This window comes from Branchiostoma floridae, chromosome 8 (assembly GCF_000003815.2).
Source record: "Branchiostoma floridae strain S238N-H82 chromosome 8, Bfl_VNyyK, whole genome shotgun sequence".
Taxonomy (NCBI): domain Eukaryota; kingdom Metazoa; phylum Chordata; class Leptocardii; order Amphioxiformes; family Branchiostomatidae; genus Branchiostoma; species Branchiostoma floridae.
The window spans coordinates 5,543,108-5,563,599 of NC_049986.1; the positions used below are offsets into that span (position 1 = coordinate 5,543,108).

Here is a 20,492-nt window from a genome sequence, read left to right on the forward strand (position 1 = left end):
TGAACCACATATAGGCTGAATAGCTAGCTTTACATTTCACTGTGTTTCAATTTATACCTTCACTAGAGGGGTTACGTTTTCGGTAGCGTTTGTGTGTGTGTATGTATGTGGGTGGGTGTGTAGCTGACCAGCAAAACTCAAGAATGCCTGGATGGATTTTCTTGATATTTAAAACATGGATAGTTCTTGATGAGACCTATAAACGAGTAGATTTTACCCCCCATCCCCAACCCTATCGTGTTGTTACGGTACTATAGCGGTACTTCCGGGTTTGATAACGCGTCTTTGAATTTTCTTCTAATCGAATGGTTGAAACAAGGATTTCTTCTGCTTGAATGGTTGAAATAAAGATGTGTTGTGGCGTTATTCTTGTGTTCGGCGTCAGATCCTTTCAGAAAGCAAACCTAACGATGCTCTTCATGCATGTAGCGTATGTGTAGTGTATTGATTAACATGTACATCTGGTACCACTTTGGTCCCATTAAACGTACTAATGATTAATGTTTTCTGCCCAAAATGCCCAAATTTGTTGCTTCAAAATTTAATTCATAGAGTTAATTTTGTGTTTATTTTTAATGCCATATGGTTCCCCCTGCAAAGTGTTCCCCCATGGAACTCCCCCACATCAAAATACTGTACCTATATTAACGTTACAGATGATCGCGTAAGAACGTTGCCAAGTCCTGTTCTAGCTGTTTTCCGACCTCAAAGTAAAATGGCTTTGATTGGTTAATTCCGTGGAAGCCCGCCGGGTAGCGCGCCAGTCGGACCTGAACTCCCGCCATTTCCAGCCTCCTGGCGTACAATATCCCGTCATCCCTCAGTACATCCGTCCCACTAACGGTGATGAACGTGTTGGGCAGTCCAGACAAGTCGGCGTCTTCTGACATCAGTGGAGCGTAGTAGGGGTTCAAGATGTTCTTCATGTCGTCTGGTAGATCTACCCTGACGTCTTCAGGTATCAATCTTGGCACGGACTCGTCGAGAATGTGTCGGTCAACGAAACTGGCGTAACGCGACTTCTTCAGCGCAGTCGTGGTGTGCCTGTTGCTTGAAAACGTGTCGACTAGAGACATGTCATTGTTGAGATATCGTATCCAGCATTTAATGTTCCTCTCGGGAGGGAGGACTACAAAGTATTTGCGTCCTCTGACGTAAGAAGGAGTTTGAAAGTCGAAAGCTTGGAGAGGGGGGTGGATTAACGCTTGGAGTTTTAATGGCGGGAACTTTTTTTTGTCGTCCTTGTTCAGTCTCAGAGCCACCGCAGCAGCCAGGTTGCCGCCAGCGCTTTGGCCTGCCACGCCGATTCTCTTTGAGTCGACTCCGTACTCACTGGCGTGTTGGAGGAAATGCTGAGTAGCTATAAGACAGTCTTCAAACGGAATGGGGAACTTGTTTTCAGGTGCCAGCCGATATCTGAAACAAATAAATACAATTAATCAGTATTGTCATGAGGAAGAAAGCAAAAGAGCTACAAAAATGGCAGATATTTGATTTGTTTAGAAAAGACTCATTATAAATTTAAGTGATTGAGGGCAAATGAAAAGCAGTCAACGATACCCCATGTATTCATATCTTATCTATAATATCTATAATTCTATGATCGATACTTACTCAACTGACACTACCACAGCGCCTGTTTGGTTAGCCATGCGTCCTACTAGAGCCTCACATTCATCTAAAATTACAAAGAAACAAATATATTACATCTCGCCCACAGGAAACGTTGATTTATTTCTCACTAATTTGTAAAATATTTTATTTTTTTTTTATTCTTATTCACCAAATACAATACCCGATGTAGGCGTTGTCCTTTAACAACCTCAACAGAAACTTTTAGCAGATACAACATGATGTCACGCAATCGATACTGTCCTATAACACAGGAGAAACATATCCCAAACCTACCAAATGAGCCAGAGACCCATCCTCCTCCATGGAACCACATTAGACCAGCAGCCATCTTGGTTGCTGTCACGGTTTTCTGAACTCGTGGTCTGTAGACTCGAACTCGGACACCACCGAAAAACGAGTCCGTAACTTCCAGGTTAGGATGTGATGGCCGTTGCGACGGCTGGCGTCTCATTATACCGAACCCCATCTTCTCGTGCATCCACATCTGTAAGGACACTTCATTGATCATTGGTGATCGAAGAATAATATAATGTTCCCAATTTTATTATACAATTTTAAACTTTATAACCGTACACAAAATGAAAGCGCTTACCAACAAGTTTTCGATCAGTTCTCTTTTTTCAGTTGTAATGATACCAAGCCTATGTTACACATCCAGACCGGAATTGTGACGTCAGCAAAGGGTTAAGGTGCTTGGAAGTCGGTATCGGCCACGTCTCGGTTGAGGGAAGGTTGATGGGCTCTGATGTAGATCAATGTTCCCAATTTGTAAATCTTTGGATCCAAGCAGATGACTCGGCCGGAGTATGTCGGTCTTTTACGACCAATTCTGCATTCTACCTTTTTGATCCAACATAATGGCGCACGCATTATGTGGTATCTCACTGCAATTGGGGCACCGGTACGGCACTGCCGGGTTGTGTTATATTCGCCGATTTTTTATAATTTAGATAACGCCGTAATACGTAAAAGCATGACTTAGAAGACAACAAAATACACAAAACGTAAGAAAATTCTTTCTTTATCTCTGAAATTCTTTCGAACCCCGCAGTGCCGCACCTGTGCCGAAAGTGCAGTGAGATACCGCCTTTACGTCAAGCCGCTCTTCCGCTAATGCATGCAGCCCCAAGAACTTGAAGACCAACACATTAGGTCATGGCCCCCCCAATTTTGACAATTACAGGGATACCGAGTCACCCCTACTCTTCTCGACAAGTGTGTTGGGTTCTTTAACGATCCATGAAATCACCTTTACTACTTCTGGTCATTACAGTCATTTCGGCATTGGCAGTACCTTTTCTGTCAAGAGCCTCGAGACAAACTCGGCAAAATATTAAACTTATATGGCAACGATGACATCTGTCTTTTGGAAACTGTTTACCAATAACCCAAAGTATATGTTGAGACCTAGCCTGTGTTTACACAATCTCTCCCTGATTGGAGTCAATGACCCCCTCCCCTAAGTGGTGGCAGCTTTAAGGCCGGCCGCTAGGAGCGCGAATTTAGTCAGGCTATGTAAAGACCGACTTACAATGAAGGTAAGGGTTCGCTCAAATCCCTTTAGGATGAAGACTTTGCCAGGTTCTGCGACGTCAGGAGGCAGAGACGAGTACACGTAAGCTGCAAAAACGGCGACGCTCACTGCAATGGCGGCAGTCAGCCATGTTTCAGCTCCGACAGCGCCCATGTTGTCGTCTATCAAGATAAACACTTGACTTGACAAGATAAACAGGTAACATATAAACATCAAAAGGGTAAACCAAGGAAATGATTGTGAATCCCAGGTATGACATGACTATTAGAAAACAGACGGGATACTTATCAACCACACCTATCGAAGAAATTCCAAATCCCTTTTGTTCTAACCAGGGACGTCGTTATGCATGACCATTACATAACCTCATTGTTCTCACCTCCTTGCGCTAATACGGGAGGTGTTTCCCATGAGGTCAAAGGTTAACATGTGACTTGAGTGCTTTTCGAAAGCGTAACATCAAGGAGCTGTCATCAGACTGGGCTTTAGTGCTGAGCCAGCTTCAGCACTGGAAACCCTCCTACAGGCACTGGAAACTCTCCTACAGGCACTGGAAACCGAGTAGAGGAGATTCGATAGTCATTTTGACCACTTTGCTACAGTCAAACTTGGTCTAAAAGTAACAGAGGCAGTTAGTGTTGTTTGCATGAAAATAGGATTTTGATACGGCAGTAGACGCCCGATACTCAAACAAACAGAATCCGTGTGGGATCGCATGGCGCAGCGGCAGGATTTCTGCCTCGTGACCGAGAGGTTGCGGGTTCGAATCCGACTGCGTGTCACCGATCTTGTGCCTTTGGGAAAGACACTTTACACGGCTTTCCTCACTATACTCAGGTGAAAATGAGTACCTAGCTTCTGCTAGGGCCGTCCCTCGGATAGGACGTTAAATGGAGGTCCCGTGTATGGGGAGAGTCACACCCCATGTACGTTGAAGAACCCCACACGTGTGATGGTGCGGTGTGAGATGGAGCAAAATCCTTCTGTCTGGAGTTGGTGATTCACTTCAAATCATCCGGATGGAGGCCTGGCGAACCTCCATTCCGTATCAGCCACACGGTGATTTACATCAGCGAAAGGGTAGACATGTCACCCCGTGAGGGGCGGCATAACCCCGCCGCGCCGTGTGTAAGTATGTGCGAACATGCACAGGGCTAGCCCTTGGTAATAGCCACTGGCTAGTTGGGCAACCCTGGCCGTTTGTTAACAGCTGAACGAATAAAAATGAGCCTGAACTTTCTGTACCGGTGTACTCGCCCCGAGCTGCACGTGTAGTTACGACTTAACCTATCTTAAACATCACCAATCACGTTACCTTTTCCGGAATTACCTTTACCTTTTCCGGCACAACTATTCTATGCACTCTACCTCGAGCCGTGAGCAGGCTTCATTACTCATTTTCACCTCACCTGTATCATTCTGCGATCGTCTAACGCTAAGGACTCTGATGGGGGGGGTCTATCTACAGACTAGACGTATACAAATTCTTGCAAGTGCGTGTGATGAGAGTGGACAGAGTAGGCTAGCATATGAGGGTAATTTTGTATGGCTTGAAGTTTTGATTCTTGAGATCATGACACATTTGTTTCCTCCACTTCCCCACATGTGCAGGATTACATGTATTACTGGGGAAAATTGTGACTCTGTTGTCACCGCTAACCCCCCTACTTGTTCTGCTGATGGTACGGTCAGCACCAAGGACGGGGACAACAGCAGGCGGTGGCAGGAGTATTGGGGCCGATCTACGCGTTCGGCCTTGTAGGCTACGTGTATGTGGAGCGGCTAGCACTTCACTTCTTCCGTCAACGTTTTCCCACGGAATTTACTGCTAACTGCCGAGCAGGCTGTGATGGAATGTTTGGCAGTACTAGTAACTGATGTCGAAGTGTAGACTCAGGACAACACCGCCTCCTGGCGACTTTGCTACTAAGCACACCCAATGTTATAACCAAATTTTATGACTGCTTCAATTCTTAGATAGTTTCTTTCCCTATGGAATTCTGAGCAATTTCGTTGAGTAGGAGGAGGCTAGCTTGAGTCTCAGACTGGCTTTCCGGGGTTTACATACTCTTCCCCCACTAAAGAGTGAGAGTATGATTAGAGTATGGGAGCCACGGTAAACTAACTAGGATGCGACTCAGGCCAGAAGTGGACTCAGTGGCCACGTTACCGTACACCTTTTGTCTTCTACTTAAGGCAAGTTAACAAAATTCTCATCGGCCGTTTTCTAGCGGGGCTTCAACAGTTAAAACGTACATCTGCTTTGAGGATGGTCTTGTAGGCAATGTTCCTGTGATGAAAAACCTAATGTTGAATATTGACCTGATATACACTTATGTGTAGCATTGAGAGGTATTTATGTGTCAAAGTGATTCGGTCAGGTCTGCAGAATATGTTCTGTTCTGAGCTAGCTAAACAAGACTGGCTTAAGCTAGGGGCACAGCCCGCCGTACTTGCAAGTGCGTGCTGTCCACGTGCCAAAACGTGGGCAATCTTTTGGTATCCGTAAGTGGTAAGTACCGTCTCCGTACGAACACGTGGCGATTCCCACGGATTTGGGAGCACGCAGACACGCTGTAGAAATTTAAGTGCATGCAGAACTTTCTCTGCGTTCGGGCGGCGGATTCGCCCTCCGTACGTGCCAGTACGGGCGACGCACCTGCCATGTACAGACTGAATGTTTTCAGGAATACGTGGCGGACGTGGCCTCCACAAAAAACGTACGGACAAATTGCACGTACGGCGGGTTGTGCCCCAGGATTTACTGTGGCACGTCTGCCCACGAGCGCCACCTAGTGAGAGAAGGCATAACTGTTTAGCCAAGATGCTGACAGCGTTGATACACAGGATATATGTGTTTTCTTTTACACAACCAGTTAATCTCACCTTATAGCTGACGTTGCGATGCCTGTCAGACATCTTCCTCAGAGCTTCTAACTGGATTCAACTGTGCACGAAAATTCCAATAGACCATAAGCATCAATAAAGGCGATCTTTTCCTACCACTTGTCATTTTCTACATGCTTTAGAATTAACACTATAGTTCACCTTTATCCGACATGTCACCTATACCCGCTGTTTAGAAAAACAAGGTAGTTAGGAATATCAAGTCGACGGGATACGGTGGTTTAGAATTGCAATATTCTAAACATACAAAAAGATATTAAAAAGACATTGCAGTTTGAAACCTGTTTCCCTGTTTTATTCAAATGTAGAGGAAAAAACGCAGCGAATAAAAGTGAACTGGCGTTATACCTTACTAACAGGGTTCTCTAAAAATGTTATAGATTTCAACCGACTGTAGAAATATTCGAAAGTGTTTGGTCTAATATCTCTTGTGGAATCATGTATCATTATAAGACGAAGACACACTTGAATAGTCTGTGTAACGCAAACTCCGCTATCCGGAGCTTGTATATAGGCGCGGCAATGTACGACGGGCCTGAGAAGCGCGATTAAATCAGGCTAACACTTGAAGACGTTTTTGCTAAGTATACTGATGATTCCGTACTGTGATAAGTTTTATCAAATACAAGAAGCCAAACATTGTGACGTTCTCAAGCACAGAACCACAAGAGTAAGACATTTCACACTTATATCTGCTTGGAGATTATCTAAATGTGAATTATCAAGCTTTTGTTTGATACACAATAAATGCGAATGACAACAATCTTAGTATATATCCGTGGGCTAAATGCATTCAGTTAAAAGCGTGATAATGGTATACATTTTGTATTCCATCTGCAACTTGTTATATACAATCTCTTCCTTGTAGACGAATCTACTTTTTTTTTCATTCTACATTTTAGATACCAGGATATACGTAAACATTTCGTCTTCGTTAAATGTGAATATTTATAGTTTCTTTGAATGGCAGTTGCAAGAGGTTTGCGAATACCTGTGCATAATGAATATTGAACCTTTGCTTGGAGAGTAGAAGTTCAATACACTCAAGTCCGTGTAGATAATCCTGGTCAGACGATGTCAGTGAATGTACAGTCGGTTGTCCTGGAGACGGTTACCGCCACTCTTCCCCGAAATACCCTGGAGTATTTAGGCTAAACATCGTAAAAGTCTCTACTCCTTGGTGGGTCATGTGTCAAAGTCCTCGCGTCTTGGAGTAAATCGCCTGCTGACTGATCAAGGGGCCGGTAAATGGTTGTAACAAGTTTTTATCGGCGCGGTACTATGGTAGCTGACAGGCCTAGGCGGCAAAGATCGTCTGTGTGCTTGCTGTGTGCCTTATTCCCACATGGTTGTGATTTTGTGTCTATCTGTCTGGCGCCAACCATTCAGTCTGCTAAAGGCGCTGAAAAATCCTATCCTTTCCACCCCTACAAAAGGATATGCACTCGTCCTCGTGACAGAAAACGGAACGTAACACTATATAAACGGGGGTGTATCTGAGTTGGAAACGAGGAGATGGAAAGCGATAAACTTTGGCTCGTAGACAAGTTCACAAAGGAATCGAACTCCGGGAAGTTTTGACTATTTGGGATTTTCTGTTCCCTGGAGTCCATGGGTACATGATTAGTGTCTGTTTTGGTTTAAATGACGCGAGTTTTGTTCAGTTATCTTCTTCCATGCACGACTAATCTGTCAAACCTATAACTTTGCGCGAGCAAAGAAATACAAAAAGTACTAGTTTTAGTTAATGTTATAGACGCACTAAACGAGTACAGATAAAATTTTAAAATGATGGGAATATGTAAGCACTGCAAAAACATTTAAAGTTTGTGAACTGGAAATGACACGTCTGAAAAATGATTGGCAAAATTAAATATTTTCTTGAGCCAATACAATGTAGTTGTAGTACTAGTAGACAGCAATCCAAGTCATAGACTCCAATATCAGCAACGCTGCCCGCGTGTTACGCACTTTGTCACTTTTTATTTTTTTTATTTTTTTAATAAATGAATAAAGCCAGATTATCAAGAATCGGCAACTTCTTTGAATGCTATACATTAGCTAGGTTCAAATTTTTTTATGCTGAAAACGTGACGATATTCATTCAAGTTTTAGGAATGTCAACAATTAACCAGTCAAGAGCTAGAACTCCGGATGCGCTGCTACAGTTACTCTATCGATCAGCCACCTTCATTGAGTTTTTATTTTTTGTCGACAAGGACAACAATAGATTCAAAACGAAATCTCTCGCAAAACGACTAACTTCTCGATTAAGAATCTCCTGAATTGATATTCCGTTGTCGTATCTCTATCGTACCGGGTCTTTTCCACCACGCTCACAGTACATTATGTCCGTACAAAACCACTTCTGAAAGGTAACGTTATGTCCGCAAATCTGGCTTCGCCATGAAAACAAGTCATTAAGCTAGCGGCGGTGTTATCTGGATCAACCGGGAAAATTAGACTTAAGCCCCGAGATGACCCTTAGGTCAGGGGATGGCAGATCAAGAGTTAAACGTTAAGTACCCGTATCGGCAGGGCTTTACCTCGATAATGTCAATTGTAAACGTTCAAACGATAAACTCAGACTAACTTCCGGTGGTAGAAGCGTTTGTGCCAACTGCCTAGACTACAATTCAATCGTTCATAGCATAGCAAATACTAGTACTTCATAAGCCACTTTGTTCAAAGTTCCAAGCCGACTTGCTTGTGATATCGATGTAAAATTCAACCGCTTTTTAAGACATTTTTACGAATAACAATGCTAAATTTTAATTTGAAAAGGGCATAATATCACTTTGACAATTTCCTTTGTCCTTTTACTTCTATAATTCCATGTATTCGTCAAGGGAATATTCAATAAAAGGGGGCTAGTATCCTTTTAATTTTCAAGTGAGGGATTTATTATCTTTTTAACTGTAGTTCAATATGGCACTTTATCAATATGGAAGTAGTAAATGTATCTTGTTTAAGAAGGAATAAAGCCTAAAAAGGGAATGATTTGGGTTATGTCGTTGAGTCATTAAGCGTGATGTGACAGAACAAAACCGTATTTTCTGTAACAAAAAAAAATTCTGTAACATTTAACAATATAGTTGAATTGTATTACATGTGCACGTCTTTATCCCAATAAAGTGCCCTCAGTTTGCGTGCGTACGACGACCGTACGACGAATGTGACTGTCATAATGAGCAAACACACACAAGTAAAAAAAGAGAGTAAAGTTGCCGACATTCCACATTATGTTTAATAATTTCCACAAGCGGCAAATGTAAGATGTCCATTTTCCAGAAGAGGACAACATGTGCCCAGCTTTCTTTCACTTAACGTTACCTTCATAGCACAGAATATGAAAGTAGAAAAAATCTGTACATCTTCATTCAAGTCATAAAACAAGACAACTGTAAGCAATAGTGATAAACCGGGTGGCGCAACATCCGCTAAATGCTCCTCATAATATAATAAGGTCATGTTGATTTGATCATATGGTTAACATCATGAACAACCCACAACCGCGAAAAATTGCACACCCCCTCCCCACCTAGTTCCATTCGTTTTCATGGAGTCTGGTGAGGAAAAGTGGTTATAGGAAGGTTGATATACCGAATAATAGACTCCTCTTCTTCTTGCTCTTTTGAATTTGGAATTTTATGACACGAGAATATGTTTTCCGATTTCTTTTGCAATTTACGGCATACTTTTTTTTTTCATTTTGCACCTGATTTGTTCGATTTGCAGTTAGGTCGAACTTATTGGGGCGAAAATTAATGGAGCGTCGATGTCATACCATAATCTAATCAACATGGCCGAAGTCTTGCAAACAACACTTTATGAAATGTATGTAAAGACAATACGACAAGAAGTCATTTATAACATTTCCTCACATTGATTTTAGCATTTGTTATGGTAAGAGTTAATCTTTTACAAAATAAATACACGACAGGGAATACTGCATACCGAGCTCGTAACGTCTATAACTTTGCTCTGCAGGAATCACTCTAATCAGGTGATGGTAGCATGCCATGTTCACGTGACAGTCACGTGTAAGCGACATGCAAACATATTTCACATGTGATTGCATCAAGGTACATTTAGTGGAATAATGCGGTAATAGTCTGTGGTTTTGTCTTGCACTGGCCACTTTGTTGATTTCTATGCTTGCTCGTTGGTTCAGTTTCATTGCTTCAGACAACATGGTAAAAATTCTGAAGAAATATTTACATGACGTCATTCCTCACGTACACGAAGGTCACACGACATCGACACATTGAGCACATTCAGGGTTGGTTGGTTTTCACACGTTGAACTGAACATATAAATGGCAACCTTCTTGTTTACTTATTGAAACACAGAACGTGTTTTCTAATTGAAGATGTGTCATCGGGCATATTTCGTCTCATAACCTTCAATTGGCATGTTGTATTGTGTCATATCACTTGATTGATAACACACAAATTCAAATTTACCTGGCAACTTCCAGCTTTAACCGTTCAACATGACGGACAACATTCACGTGATTATCACACGAATGCATATCCTACACTGCACTAAGCTACAACAGTACTCTTATCTGACGGGTTCTATTGCTTCCAACACGACCAATGGCATTACAGAAATGTTCATTGAACCAACTGTTCTATAACTATCTGACTAATATCACTTTTTTTACAAGTTGTGAATGAAAAGCGGCATTGCATTGCAGAGGAACAAAGACGGATTGGCACAATGAAGACTTTATTGCCGTTATTGTGGTTTTAAAGTGGCATTAATATGTGTTTCTTTTGATGACTAATATCTTTGTCATGGTGAGCTCTTGTTCACTTTTTCTTAGTTCATGAATTCAGTTCAAGAATGCAACCAACGTTCATATTGCCTTATTCTCTGCGCATGCCCAGTCACATCGTAGTCTGAGGTAACTCCCGGCCTATCTCCTGGAGGAATGACTGCGCATGCGTGGAAAGTCCCGCACTGTTGGGAGGTGATAGAGCTGACAAGGATGGCGAGTGCGCATGCGTCATGTCCAAATGTGTGAGTGGTTGCATGTGTCCATCTGATGACGTCATACTCGAAGCGAGAGACACGTGGCACTCCATGCCGACGCTTGGCGCATGCGCTGTTGGGCTCATGTCCTGCATGTTGGATGACGAATGTTTTGGCTGGCCGCCGGTATTGTTGTTTGAAGATCGTGAGGTGGGCGATACCACGTTTCCCAGTGCGGGGGTGCTGGCGGGTAGTTCCGTGATGCTGGGGTCCTTCTGGGCGTTCTGGCTGCTCTGGGAATCTGACTGTTGGCGGAGAAGATTGCGCCGGTACTTCGCTCTCGCATTTTGAAACCAGACCTGGACAAAACACAATAGATTAATTAGAACCGTTATAACGACCAAACAACAATGTAACTGTTAGTCGATGAAGGTTAGACATCAAGGTACAATAGCAGTTGTTCAACCAAGGAGCTTTTTGGTTCAACCAACAGGATATGATTTTTAGATGCAACTAGGCAAAAGACAGTATCCTTTTTTTACTTTTTTTGTTACGTCTTATAAACTACTACTACTGCATTCTGTAAGCAGCGACACCTATACGAGCAATCGCTGTTGTTGCTTATATCCGGGGTATTCGACGACTGGTGCCTGCCAGGATGTCAGTGAATTCGATCAAAAATTGATATTTAAATTAGCAGATCGAATTATTAATTAATATGCAAATCAATCTTTTGCCAAACACCTGCTTTTTGCCTACCACTGCGTCACCGTGACATTATCGCGATCGCTCGTATAGCTGCAGCACAACTTGAACCAGTCAAAAGTACCATGAGGTAGGTAGTAAACTTTATGTTTTGGTTGTGTACATGGAACCTTGAAATCCAGTCGCGATATTCCATATTCTACCACAATGCCTTCTACGTGCACAAGTGCAGAGTTAGACGGCGGTTGCCTCCTCAGTCTTTGTCTTTGTCTCAATTGGTACAACATGTGGTTGATTGTAAGATGTTCCCGACCGCACGTGTTGGACATGGGTACTGACACCGATAGTTTCCTGTGGGGCGTTCTCCAAAAGCTCGGAGCTCTCGGACTGAGCCTTAGAACTCCCCCGCTCCGTCACGCAATGGTTAAAAATACTCTCCAAGCAGAGGTTCGGCTCCGGCTGTTTTTGACGAGAATTCTATTTTGTACCGTTTGTCCGTTGGCCATCAGACTGAATACTAGTATCTTACGTCAATAAACACAAACTGCTGGTACAAGTGGTGTGGCCCAAGAGCTACTGAAACGGAGATGGGCGCCGCCTTATGTACTCTCGGGAATTTCAACTATAAAACTTGAGTACAGAAACGCAACAAGCATGCTTATAAAAAGTTATACACGTTCTGTCTGGTGTGATGAAAAAGGGCGTCAATGTATCGATACATATTTGACACTATTCCAATCGATGTTGGGCTTATAGCTATGTATAAAACCTCTCTGACTTTGATTAAGAAAGTCCCCCAGGCGGGGTCAGGACGTTTTGATGCCCTCTTGATAGGGTAAACTCTGCCTTCCTGTCTGGTGTAACACCGCCTGTGAGGGCGCCAGAACCCGCCGCTTTCATGTGGTCCCGTCTACACACGCCCAGTAGGTACGGACTTATCTTATAAACTACTACAACGTATTGCCTTACAGGGGAGCATGTCCTGAATGTATGACCTTGTTCTGGTCTCCTAGCTGCGTTCTTGCTCCAGGGAATATGTAGAAGCAAGACTGTGAAGTAAAAAAAAATGCTCTGCATTGTTGTTTTACATCAGTGGAGGGATTGTTTTCCGCGCGCGCGTGTGTGTACGAATGTATGTATGTATGTGTGTGTGTGTGTGTGTGTGTGTGTGTGTGTGTGTGTGTGTGTGTTAGTGTGTGTGTGTATGTGTATGCGCCCGTGTGTGTGTGTATGTATGCGCCCGTGTGTGTGTGTGTGTGTGTGTGTCTGTCTGTTTGGTGAGTAATAACGTACGAAGCGTAGTTATGACCATATTTGGTACATGGTCTTGGGAAAGGCAAATGACAAGTTTGGTTACTGGCCGCCTGGCGGCTTTCCTTGGCACTGCAACAGGACGTTCGGTTTTGCACACTTTCAAAAGTTCCTGGACATGATAATGCTTATAGTTTATGGAGTTTTATGTCGACCGATAACGTTAGCTTTTGATGTCAGGACGAAGCGCTGTCGACTTCGACCTCCTAGCACATTGCTCAGGAACTGCAGTGCATTTTGTTGATGTTTGCACACGTCGGGCTAACGGAAGGAAGCAACATTATCTAAAATTTGGTGGGCATTGATGGAACTCTCTATAGTTTGTAGCATGTTTTTTGTATTCAATCGAATTTTTTTTTTTTGTGCTTAAACTTGGTTCAGATGACTTTCCTCTGTGGCTTCCTGTCAGTGTTTCTAATTCCTATTGGATGTTGCATATTTATTTTGTTTATTAAAAACTAAAAGTGTGTTTATCATTTTCAAGACCTTTTTTTTTCTTCTGAAGCTCCGGAAAATGCAGTGTTTGAGAGTCCGGATATAGAGAATTAGGAAAGCTTTTCTCTTAGAGTCCGCACACTTATCTCACTAAAGCTGTTGGTATGCGGATCTCAACATGTTATTGTTTCCTTTTTAGGCCATGTTGATTTGATCATATGGATGTCATCCTGTGGGAATCCCGAACTGATGCGAGCGTACGAAAGAATCTTTTGAAGCAAAAAAAGAAACCTAAGTGGTCAGGAACAGGTCAGGTTGAACAGATAACTGAACACACAGAGTATACCGAAAAATAGATTCGTATTTTTCCATTCACAACTTCCCTTTTGGCGTTGGAAATGACTATTTTCTTTACATTTAAATCTAAAAGCGCCTATTTTAGGATCGGGAGGACCAAAACGTGAAGGTTTTTGGCACTTCTCCAGACTGCGAGTTGAATCTACTGCACAGCGCGTGGACCATACCAAAGCATTTTGCTCTGGAGTTTTTTTTTTCATGTTTGGCGCCAAGATCCTACAATTGGGCGGCTTTCAGCGATAACTTCAGAAGTTGAGAAGGGTACTCAGAATGCCGTGAGGGCTTACTAGTACCATTACCAACCCATTCCGAAACAAGATGTCAGTAAACAAGGGCCTAGTGGCTGGATTATGACGGGATAAAAATCCACTTGGACTTGTTACGAGTTGCGTGTATGGACGATCAAAATGAGATTACTCCCAGATTCCTTCGTGCGGGAAAAGAGCGGAAACAAATGCTATCCTGGCTAAACGACTTCTCTATGTTTTGTTTAAATGGCTTTGGAAAGCCCCTTCGGATTGAGAGACTTAGATGTTTAAACGCTTCAGAGTGTGTAGTCTTCAGCAAAGTGGTCAGCATTATGAAAGAAGACTGGACTTTACGTTGGCAACACTTTGAAGAAATTGGGACTTAGTCAAATTTTCAGCTGACGGATAGAATTGTTCACTTGGATTGACCTGCTTTTACGTCCGGGACGTGACGTCAGAACCATATGACTTTTGCAAGTATCAGATAACCTGTGTCGTCCCCGGTCTCCGTTCAATGTGGGGCAACCAGTCTGGCATTTATGACCCGTTGCTGCAGTCACAGTGTTTATGATGTCACGTACCCGAAGTAACTGTAGATGGGTCCATTCTCTGATTAAGGTTGGTGAAGTCCGCCGAAAATTTGGGTAAATCCCAACTTCTTAAAAGTGTTGGCTATGTGAACTTCCGTTTTTCATTATGTCACTTAGACCCCCTCTCCACTTAGACAGCACTCTCGCCACGCCCTCTGCGACCTAAAGTATGAGATCGCTCAGCAAATTCTATTGTATAGGGAAGAAAGAATCCTTTTACGCTTTGTGTGTCTTGTTGTCTTTTCAGTCAAACTTTTACATTTTGTATGAAATACCCAGTAAAGGTTACACATCCGTTTTAGGTCGCAGTAAGAGTGCAGCATCTTGTGGAAAGGTGCACAGATCACAGAATGATTTTCGTATTATAGTGGTTGTCCTTACCTGTAAGACTCTCTTAGTGAGCCCGGTTTTCTGTGCGAGTTGTTTGAGATCCTTGGCGTCCGGGTTGTGGTTCAGGGCAAAGTACGACTTCATGGCGCGAAGCTGGTGATGTTTGAAGGACGTGCGCATGCGCTTCTGTCGCTGTGGCTGGTGTCCGGGACTGTTCCCGCCCTGCTGGTAACCGTCGTTATGACTGGACGTGTCGCTGTCGTTATCACCTGTTACAACAAGAAATTAAAGATTTTAAACACCGTTCACGATGCACATTTGTAAATATTTTACGTTTGGAGCCGCATCTGTGAGCAGCGACACCTACTGCTGCAGTACACATAGTAGAACAAGAAAACTAAGATTGTAAACACCGCTCATGATGTACGTTTGTAAATGTTTTACTTTTCGGGCCGCACCTGTGAGCAGCGACACCTACTGCTGCAGCGCATCTGTTACGAGAAGAAAACTAAGATTGTAAACACCGCTCACGATGTACGTTTGTAAATGTTTTACGTTTGGGGTCGCACCTGTGAGCAGCGACATCTATACTGCAGTACATGTGATGTGAAACAGTCAGAATTGCCCAGAGAAAGGTGACAGATGTCTGTCAACGAAACGTCGGTTGTGAGTAAGTGGCTTGGTTGTTGATAAAGAACCTTAATAATCTAATACATCTTCATGAAATATCTACGAATTTGAATTCATTGTGATTTTTTGCTTGTTTCTTTGTTTTCTTCATCATCGTGAATTTCTTGCCATATCTGCCTAAGTGCAGTCTCCACGCAGTCGTGTCGAAACTCCTTGTGGTCATAGGCTGAGTTAGCTAGCCGTTGGGGACCGTGCGTAGGAGGATGGTCTAAGTGTTTCCCTATCTTCTTGAGGGACTTGAGTCAAGCTCGCAGCTTTGACTTTAGACCCGGGCCAAACAAGCCTCCCCATCCTGCAAATCTTCAGTTACACCATTTTCAACAAAAAAAAAAACAACTGTATCGGGAAAACAAGCGAACACACATACCGAAAAGTATACACGAATGTAAATATAAAAAAAATCTTTAAATAACTTGTTACTGCGTGTGACTGACATCATTGCCAGGTAAATTTAAGTGTTGTTTTTTTCATAACAATTAAACATACAATACCTGGCTCTTCGTTCCTAGAACGAACCAGCATGGTGCTATGGCCCTATGCTATACTGTTAATCTTTTATTTTTTAATTTCACAGTGTAAATTGGGTCTGAAATGTCACAAATACACGATGTTTGTAGTTTTTGAACCGTTATCAACATGGCTGCGACCTAAGATCTGTTTATGAACGGCGGGGTACTTAGCGCCCCCTACCGAGAGGCCAGGACTTCTACTTGACACAGAAAATTCGGGTCGTGAAACCCTCCTAGTCGCCACAGCGGGAAAACAGAAGAGATAGAATTGTATACAGAAATTCTACAATATCTGATATAGAATGGTTAATTCATACATATACTCATACATATCTAAAACAACGTTACAGTATGTTATACCTCGCTGTAAAACTGGCTGAATTAAGTTAGTTTTTGTCTTTAATAGTGACTTTGACATATACAGCATAACATACTTGTCAATAATCTATAAACACAAAAACAAATTGAATCGATCATACTAACCAAGTAGTGGTCAGATGAGCGCCCTTTTCTAATGCCATATTTGGTTTGGGTCCAGAATTTTGTCAATGTCTTGGAAAATCCATTTTGAAATGAGCGATTCAGAGGTTCATTTTCGTTTGTATGATCTTAAGATTTTCATCAGAATTCGTTGGAATACCTGCATCGTTACAGATGTACACAAAATGAGCTATTGATAAGTAATAAGTTTTAAGACATATGATGAAGATTGTCAGACATACATATACCAACATAAAAAAATAAGTATTAGCCAAAATGCATCGGATATTTTGACATTGCTTAATTGTAGTAACGTTAACATCCATTGGCATAATACCGGTCGGTTTACTGCAATTTCTCAAGCAATGCTAATTTGGCAAATGATCAACGCATCATTTTCTCCAGTTACATGTTGCTGTTACAGCTTACCTTTGCCACTTCTTCTGTGTAAATTATTTTGTCTCTCTGGTCCTGCTAAAACATAATATCGTAATTGGAACACACCGCGGAATTGCACGGAGAACGGGGCGCGTGGTTGGAAGGGGGTGCACTATACCGGCCGAACGAAACACGGCACAATTAACTGCCGCTATGTACCTTTATACATCCTCTGTTGTTCCTTTCTTTCCTGAGTAGTTGCACAAAACAAAAATCTGCATGAGCATACAAAAAGTCATGAGAAAATGGGCGTATACTGACAAGAATTTTCATTTAATTTTGGTCCGTCACAACCGCTATGACGTAAAACTTTACTGCTGGCCGTAGCATTAAATACTTGCAAATAAACTTCTTAATTAAAAATGGCGGAAAAATGGCGGCGTACGTTCAATTTGACCCATTCAGCCGTAGATCCGGGCGATAATGCAACGGTTCCTCACACTTTTACACGAGTTGTAGGTCACCAAAAGAAATTCAAGATTGCTGTTGAATCATGCTCGTCTTGTGCCGTGAGCACATGTGATTATTATCTACAAATCTGGCGATGAACGTGACAGTGTGTTTGTCCCACGACGAGCTCGCCTGCCCCGAAAATGACCTGAAAACTTTTGGCCTTGTTGTCTTCGAATGCATTGTTATCGATGCTTTGTAAATGATGTATTGGACACCTAGATGTCTGAAGTGTGCATACCTCAGAAATAACTATTGTTGCATGTGTAGATCTCTTTAAGTTCCACTATTTTTAATCGACCGGTATAAGGCTTATGACCGGTATCATGCCAATGCATGTTAAATAGCAAAAGAAAGTAAATCTGGTTTGTCGTCTTTTTTTTGTCCTGTTCAAGAGCCGTGGAAGCCACAATCCCTACCGGCATTCTCCCGTCGGTTTTCTCTTCTGTTCTAAACATGGACAAAAAGAGGAGACGATTACTGGCGACATCGGCGCCTCTCGGTTGAGCGGTTGTCAGGGCTGTGCAGACGACAGTTTCATTCTGACCCGACTTCCCGCCCAAAGATGGCCATAAACTGACAGAACCATTTTCCCGCGCCGCCACAAAGCGCCTGCGGTCCACACGGCAGCATGTTTTAAGTGTCAGCTTCGCACAAGCGGGGTTTTAATAAGGGACTGCTGTTGTCGTTTTCTCTGAGGGAAGGCAGGTTGTTGTTGACTGAGGCCGCGTGCGGCAAGGATGTGTTTCATTTGGCGGGAGCATGTCGGTCATGTCGGATCGGCCAGCTGTCATGGCGACGCAGACGACATCTTTATCCACTTCGGGCCAAGATTTGACTCGCAAACCACAAGATCTCTTACCCCTAGGGAATACTGTCATCCAATTCCCATCCGTGAAATTGTACAACGTGAAAAGAGTCAAATCCAATAGAAAATAAGTGTATGAATTTTGTCTACCTTGTCATAAACACGAAAGTTAGTAATATAACGTTATATACATGTAGTTGAACTTGGAAGTCCTTGTACATGTGATATAATTTTTTCAAGTAGGTACTTGTCACTGCGTTATAAGCCACAAAAGATTAAACAAACACTTCTAGCAGTATAAAAACGTGATAGAAAAGTTTGACACATTTTCAAAGAATTGAAAACTTGTATTCAACTGGTATCTTAGTGAATAATAACTTTATTGCAAGAGCATGCCCGAAGTAAAACAGTAGTATACAGAACTGCATACCTAACAAAGATGGGAATGAAATGTATAACGTTAGATAAAACGGGAAGTTTTTTTTATACTTTTTCCGTATGCAGTTTTTTAAACTCCCACGTTACACGGATAGAGAGAATTGCAATTCGTGTCCGAAGTTTAGCTTCAAGGGTTCCGTTGGTTTTGGCTATAGATGTCTTTCACTTCCTATCGTGGAAAGCAGAGGAAAATGAAACAGTCACACTTTTTCTATCATTCGTGGGTTCTGTGATTTCATGTCAGCCCTGTGATCGTTTTCAGTCACCTCCTGTAACATTATTTGCCCTAGACTACATCCATGTACCAGCTATGACGTATCATTGACAAATGCGGCCCTAGCCCTTTGATGAAAGGGACATTTCTGCACGGTCCGTTAGTGCCGAGGCCTGGCTTCCTTTCTCAACACCTCGTCCTCCCTCCCTCCTACCCCTTTGGCGAAAAGAGCCAGGCCTGAGAAGTATCACTGACAATAGCGGCTGCTAACGCTTATGTTTCTCGTTGATGTTGTGTGCTGAGGCTCTAATTTGACAAGGGTTGAGGCAGGGTCCCGATATTACATGGGGTCAAGTCTGGCGGTGGGACACCTGCGACACCGATGGCGCCACGAGCTGGTGATAGCTCCCAGCCCCCGGTCTAAAGGCTAGTTCTGTAGTTCAAGCAGATGTTATGTGCACAGTCTCGGCGTTATACATTCACGTCGTTACATTCATCTTGATGTATCACTACACCGGGGTCTCCCAGTTAGGCTAATATCACATTTCCAAACCGGGACGTGGCCTACTTGTTTGTGGAAACGAAAAAAAAGATATGCACAAATAATGTCTTTTTTTCTCTTTACGTCTTGTGAAGTTTGGTATATTTTATATCATACTTTTCGTCCCCGAAAGCTGACCGGCCGGGCCTTGCTTTGGAAATGTGAGGTAGGAACATTTAGAACGTATTTCTAGTACTGCACTTTTTCAAATTCTCAAATTCACATCCTTCGTATGCATGTAAGTACATGTATGTTCTAAACGTAGCTTATCCACTGCGCTCCTAGCGGTTACGTGATTAAACGCATGGACGGCGATTTCTTCCTTATCCAAAGGAACCACTGTGACAGTACATGTACTGTAATGCCAAGGACAATTGTACAAATATCCACTAACATGAAAGCTCTGGAACTGGCCCAATCGTTAATGTCTCTTCCTCTTTAAGGTCGTAAGAAGGGTTGACACGAAGACAACACAACGTTTTAAAGTACTTAAGTCATTAGAACGGTTTTCCACCTCCTCCACCCTAGATTCTTTCTACGATATAAGATGATATAAGTCACTGCTTAGGCAAGTATATTTTCAGTTCTGCTTAGCCAACTATGTTGCCATTTCTTTCAGAATTATCTTGATATTCACGACAGTTTCGGTTTTAAAAAAGATGCTTTCTTCCATTACGTAAACTCAGCCAACGCCTTGAGATACAGTATACAAAAATTACTCAAGAATTTATCCAACCGTCCATCAATCCATGCATTCATCCATCCATTCATCCATCTATCCATTCCATCCACTCGTCCACACCTACCTACCTTCATCCATCCGTCCATCCACACATTTATCCATCTATCCATTCATCGGTCCATCCACTCATCCATCCATCCATCTATCAAT

At 42.6% G+C, this 20,492-nt stretch overlaps 2 protein-coding genes across 3 annotated transcripts in view; both read right to left on the reverse strand.

Annotated features, from left to right (window-relative positions):
• Positions 1-650: 650 nt before the first annotated feature.
• On the reverse strand, positions 651-3,322 carry LOC118421149 (arylacetamide deacetylase-like). Its single transcript, XM_035828310.1, has 3 exons — positions 3,167-3,322; positions 1,796-1,812; positions 651-1,416 (listed from the first exon to the last, which is right to left on the reverse strand). Exons 1-3 carry the CDS (start codon positions 3,320-3,322, stop codon positions 651-653), a joined length of 939 nt encoding a protein of 312 aa, XP_035684203.1.
• Positions 3,323-10,793: 7,471 nt separating this feature from the next.
• Positions 10,794-20,492, reverse strand: part of LOC118421290 (LIM/homeobox protein Lhx9-like) — a 39,002-nt gene continuing 29,303 nt past the window's right edge. For both annotated transcript variants that reach the window (XM_035828521.1, XM_035828519.1), the window contains 2 exons: positions 15,084-15,301; positions 10,794-11,415 (listed from right to left, as the gene is read on the reverse strand). In XM_035828521.1, the coding sequence (XP_035684414.1) occupies positions 10,972-11,415; positions 15,084-15,301 (662 nt within the window). In that variant the 3' untranslated portion in view covers positions 10,794-10,971. The remainder of the gene's footprint in view (positions 11,416-15,083; positions 15,302-20,492) is intronic.

Coding starts and splice junctions, on each gene's coding strand:
- LOC118421149 (XM_035828310.1), bottom strand. CDS start 3,322: ATGGGCGCTGTCGGAGCTGAAACATGGCTGACTGCCGCCATTGCAGTG.